This window comes from Camellia sinensis, chromosome 5 (assembly GCF_055761805.1).
Source record: "Camellia sinensis isolate YWXY chromosome 5, ASM5576180v1, whole genome shotgun sequence".
Lineage (NCBI taxonomy): Eukaryota > Viridiplantae > Streptophyta > Magnoliopsida > Ericales > Theaceae > Camellia > Camellia sinensis.
In genome coordinates, this window is record NC_138965.1 from 147975043 (window position 1) to 147980673 (window position 5631).

Here is a 5631-nt window from a genome sequence, read left to right on the forward strand (position 1 = left end):
TAATAATTTAAATTATTCAATTTATAGAATTGATTAAAAATATTATTTTTATAAAAAAAGAAAAAAATTATATTAGTTGAATATTAATAATTATTTAATTAGATTACATTTTTATTAATAATTTACTTTTAAAATCATATTTATCATCCACACAAACATTATTATCTATCAAATAATTATTAATGCCTAATCACTTTAATTTTTTATAAAAATAATATATTTAACAAATCTTACACATAAAATTATTTAATTTATAAAAATGCAGGTCCAAATATTTTATTAAAATTTTTATCAAATCATTTTTTTTTCCAGATGTATTAATCTTAGCCGTCCACGCGTACACCTCACTTCTGCCGTCGATCTGATTTTGTCTCTCACTCCCTCATCTCAGACGAGGGACTACCAGTAGCAATCTCTCTCTCTCTCTCCCCTAAACCCTAACTCCGAAACACTTTCCGGCTATCCTCTCTCTCTCTCTCTCTCTCTCTCTCAACGTCGCCATAGAGACTGCAGTGAAACCACTGATCGATTCCCTCGTTGTAAGGTAATTTCAAATTCTGTAAAGTTTTTCTCATAAAAAAATGTGGCATACATAGATGCTTAATATGATGTTTGCTACTAATTGTTTTTGTTAATACTAAAATCTGAGTAGAAGTTTCATTTGATATGAAGAATTCCAATCGTAAACTCCAATTTTCAGTCATATTCTTTTTTAAAAATTCCCATAATATATCCCAAGAATTGCAATTTAGTAAATAAATTAAGCAAATATAGCCTTTGGACATCTGAGTCAAGTTTTGAGTCTCCTTTGATTTTGAAAAGTTTGATTAAAACTAAATTTGGCATGCATTTGAGTTGAGGAATGGGAAAGGATTTGGTTTTTTTTTTTTTACTCAAATTTAACTTTGAGTCAACGTATGTGTAAGGATTGGAGATGCCAATATTGGGGCTGTTTGGTGCAACTTGGTTATGTTTGGTTCATGGATTTGGAGATAAGGATTTGGACAGGCAAAGGAAAAGGGAAAAGTTGTGTTCGAAATCACTACCCAAATTGATGAACCAAACACAGCCCGCTGCTTATAGCTTCTTTTTTTCTTTTTAATTTTAGAAATTTGTGGCAAGTGTTTGGTGCAACTTCTTAGACCGCCTCCAGTATTTACTCAAATTTGTCATCAAATTCAAATTTGATGAAAAAGTCTTAGAAAGTGAGCTCCGACTGTTTCATCAAAATGATATCAAATAGAGGGAGAAGCAGATATTTCATCAAATGGAGGGAGGTTTGATCTTTCATCAAATTTAAATTGTTACCGTTGACTAGATGTCCTCCCAGATGTCCACCTAAGGTAATTTGACAGCTTTTTTTGTTCATGTTCGAATGACCTCCAGGATGTCTGGCCGACGTCCTTCCAGACAATCGGAGATGTGAAAAAACCTGATGAAAATTCTAGTTTTAGTATTGGAGTGAACGGTATCAAATTAAACTTTTCATCTATTTTTTACTCAAATTTGATGAAATTTTTTATTCAACACTGGAGATGCTCTTATGGGGCAAAAATAGCTTAAACAAACAGGAAAAAGAAATTGATTATTCAGAAATAGGGGAGGGGTGCTTTTTTGCTTCTACTTTTTTAATTATCAACTTTCATCTTGTTAGAAGCTGCACCTAGATAAATTTTAAGAAAAAATGAAGAAAAAAAATTGTTCATTTGAGAATCAAGCAGATTCTTATGCTTGAGTTATTAGAAAACATTGAGAATAATAAAGGATCAATAATTGATTCATTTTGTGACTATTTATAACCAAATATGCAATTTGTGTTCCTTTCCTCTTTCTTTGGAACAAAATAACAGAAATACAAGCTTGTGTTTACTTTCCTAAAGCTCTAATTGGTATGAATCGAATCTAGCTGTTGTAATTATAGAATCTTGCTTTAATGTTGTATTCTAGCTCAAGAAGATTAATATGTGGAAAAGTTTAAACAAATATAAGTCTTATATAGAATCGTATCTAGAATGATGTGCCAGCAATATTGAAATTACAAGGCACCTTGATTGGTCTTTGGTTTGATGTGGTAGGCCTTAAATTAGTCACATCATTCTATTTGTTGTGTGTTGTTTTGTTGTTTGTTTTGGTACAAAATTTATGTTTCCAAAGCATTTGTTGATAGATCCTCAACACGAGGGAAAGAAGAAAAGTAGCACATCGGGAACATCACATTCACCTCTTCCTCTTGTAATGCAAATACTATTGTATCCTTCCCTTTATTTTGATGATTGTTTTTGTTCTTTTTCTTTTAATTGAAAGAATGTAAATCAAAGTTTAAATGTGTTGCTCATTGCATCTTATTATCACCATTGTTTAATTACTAATTGTAGTCAAATTGACTTTTGTTGGGGAATAGGATTCTTTTGAAGCTTATGGTTGCTGATCATGCGTTATGCATGATGCTGATTCATTGATTGTACAACGCACTTACAAGTATGAAGATCATAAGCTGCACTGGCATTACAAAACCCTGTTTTTTGCTCGTACGATATGAGCTACCAGCGCTTACATTCTGTCTACCCCAGTTAACTACTCCAAAAACTATATGGATTTCAATTAACCGGCAGAAGAGAACAGGTTTCAGGACAAAATGTCAGTACTCTGTCACCAGTGGGACAGTTGCATCCAATTCTGTAAGTTCATCTTTATCCAAAACCGATACAGTTAACTTGGGTCGGAAACGAGGAAGCTACTCCTTATATAGTCGTCCTAGTTTACTTGAGATGAAGAACGAGAGTATGGAAAATCGTGCCCGTGTTTATGAGTTCTTGAGGGGAATTGGTATTGTAACCGACGAGCTTGATGGGTTGGAGCTTCCCGTGACAATTGATGTTATGAGGGAACGTGTGGACTTCCTCCACAAATTAGGGCTTACAATTGAAGACATAAACAACTACCCTCTTGTTCTTGGTTGCAGTGTGAAGAAAAACATGATTCCCGTTCTTGATTATCTTGGCAAATTGGGTGTTAGAAAATCTACTTTTACAGAATTTTTGCGACGATACCCACAAGTCCTCCATGCTAGTGTTGTTGTGGACCTTGAACCTGTGGTTAAGTATCTTCAGGGGATGGACATCAAGCCAAATGATATTCCTCGTGTTCTTGAGAAGTATCCAGAAGTAATGGGATTCAAGCTTGAGGGAACCATGAGCACCTCAGTGGCTTATTTGGTTGGAATTGGGGTTGCTAGAAGAGAAATTGGTGGAGTTTTGACTAGATATCCCGAGATATTGGGAATGCGAGTTGGTCGAGTAATCAAACCATTTGTGGAATATCTAGAAAATTTGGGAATTCCCAGACTAGCCGTGGCTAGACTGATTGAGAAGCGGCCTCATATTCTTGGATTTGGACTAGAAGAAAGGGTGAAACCAAATGTCGAATCCCTTCTAGAGTTTAATGTTAGACAAACTTCACTTGCTTCTGTGATTGCACAATATCCCGAAATTATAGGTATTGACCTGAAACCGAAACTTCACAGTCAATGTAGCTTTCTCAGATCTATTATTGATTTGGGTCCTGAAGATTTTGGGAGAGTAGTTGAGAAGATGCCACAGGTCGTTAGCCTTAGCCAAAAACCAATAGTGAAACATGTAGATTTCCTCAAGGATTGTGGATTTTCCTTAGAACAATTGAGAAAGATGGTGTTGGGGTGCCCCCAAATCCTTGCTTTGAATCTTGATATCATGAAACTTGGTTTTGATTATTTCCAAAATGAGATGGGTAGGTGTTTGGACGATTTGGTTATTTTCCCAGCCTTTTTTACTTATAGTTTGGAGTCTACTATAAAACCGAGACATAAGATGGTTGCAAAGAAGGGGCTCAAATGTTCACTTGCGTGGCTTCTTAACTGCTCTGACGAGAAATTTGCTGAGCGGATGAACTATGACTTCATTGACATGGACGAGACAGAAATGGATTCATCGTTTGACATGAATACTCTGATGGAGCCGAGAAGTGATGAGTCGGGTTCTGACTTTGAGGACCGTGATGAGGATGAGTATGTATAGAATGTGAATTGGCTCAAGGCAACAGTCTGCTGTGGATATTTTGCTTTCTTGAAGTGAAGCGGTCATGTAGGGGGCCCTTGGAGCTAGATCAAAAGGTGTTGTTAATCCTTAATTACTTGAATTGAATCTTTTAGTTTGTTTTTGAATAAGCTCCTGAAAGCAATGTTCTTTGTAGATTCAAATGAAATGGCTCAGAATCCAGTACTAACAAATTAAGGATCTGTTTGGTTGTGTTTTTTTTGTTTTCATTTTTTTGTGTATTTGGAAATGAAAACAATGAAAAGTTTGAAAGCAATCCAGTACTAACAAAATGTTTTCATTTTTAAATGGCTTTTATTGTTGTGTGAAAAGAGCTCTCAAATTTTGAAAATATCTCACTGGTGTTTTCTAAAAAGTGGCAAAGCAGTTTTCAGAAACACGCTGAGAAAATGAAAAGCAACCAAACAGTTGTACACACCAAATGATTACTAAAAGAAACCAAAACTATATCAAGTTTTCAACACAGCAACATTTCTGGAAAAAACTTAGTTCACAAAAATGAAAACTGCTTGAGATTGATCTTGTGAAGTTGGTTTCCGGCTGCACTAGTTGTTGATTAACAACTAGGATATACATGAAAATTGTGTATTATTCTAACGAAAGTCTACTCATTATCCCTTTTTGTTCCCCCCCTTTTTTTGTTTTTGGTGCCATTGCAGCTGCTTGTTTACAGTGATGCTATATCATAGTTTATTCATCAATCTAGAAACAGTATTATTACTTTCCGTAAGATTTATAGTTTTATGGATGATTTACAGGTATTTAGTCACTACCTTCTACAAGGAACAGAAAAATGAACAAACCACTTCAAGCGGTGATTGGAACGTCGCAACCCAGCTGTTGGAATGCAGGGGTCTTCTTGTTGTGAGTTTTTAGCAATTTTTGTTTTCTTCTTTTGTTACCAGACAATTTCATAGGCCAAGAAAATTCTCAATGCTATGGTCAACAATTACAACACAAAGCTCGAAGATTGAGGCTAATGAAACAGATGATGGGTATTATATTCATTGCATAATGGGTGTTGAAAAAATGATCGTGAATTGATGTGTTGTGTGTTGTAGTGGAGATGTGACTCTGCAATTATTTTGTTTTATAAAAATGCTTTGCCTTATAAAAAAAAATTGTTTTAAAAAATGCTTTGGGTTACTAGTTTCCTGACCACAATTTCTTGTTCTCTCACACAGTTTTGGGGCTTCATTAGCTTGTTTCTATTCTACAGTTACAGTGAGATTGGTTTGAGCCTCTTTGTGTTGAAGCATTGACTTAAAATTGAGAGTAAAAGAGTTCAAAAGCAACTGAGGGTCAACCTTGGGCCCCGCCAAGACTGACAGCCCAAGTCCGTAACAGGCTGGCCCAACCCTAATGAGGCTTGGGCTGGGCTTCGAGTTTAAAGCCTGCCAAATTGGCTCATGAAGTGGCCGGCTAGCCCACCCATTGGTCCATTGACTGGCCCAGCTCGCTAGCCCTACAGAAAAGCTGGTGGGGTGGGCTCCCCTAGGAGAAACTTGGCTGTGTTTGGAGTAGCTCTCCAAACATATTT

At 35.7% G+C, this 5631-nt stretch overlaps 1 protein-coding gene across 2 annotated transcripts; it reads left to right on the plus strand.

Annotated features, from left to right (window-relative positions):
- The first annotated feature begins 346 nt into the window (after positions 1-346).
- On the plus strand, positions 347-5190 carry BSM (Mitochondrial transcription termination factor family protein). 2 transcript variants are annotated; one of them, XM_028220932.2, is made up of 4 exons: positions 353-544; positions 2168-2232; positions 2402-4147; positions 4850-5190. In XM_028220932.2, the coding sequence occupies exon 3, from the start codon at positions 2481-2483 to the stop codon at positions 4050-4052; it is 1572 nt and encodes a 523-aa protein (XP_028076733.2). In that variant the 5' UTR covers positions 353-544; positions 2168-2232; positions 2402-2480; the 3' UTR covers positions 4053-4147; positions 4850-5190. The 2 variants fall into 2 exon arrangements, with proteins under 2 accessions (XP_028076732.2, XP_028076733.2); XM_028220931.2 differs by lacking the exon at positions 2168-2232 and having other exon boundaries at positions 347-544.
- Positions 5191-5631: the final 441 nt, after the last annotated feature.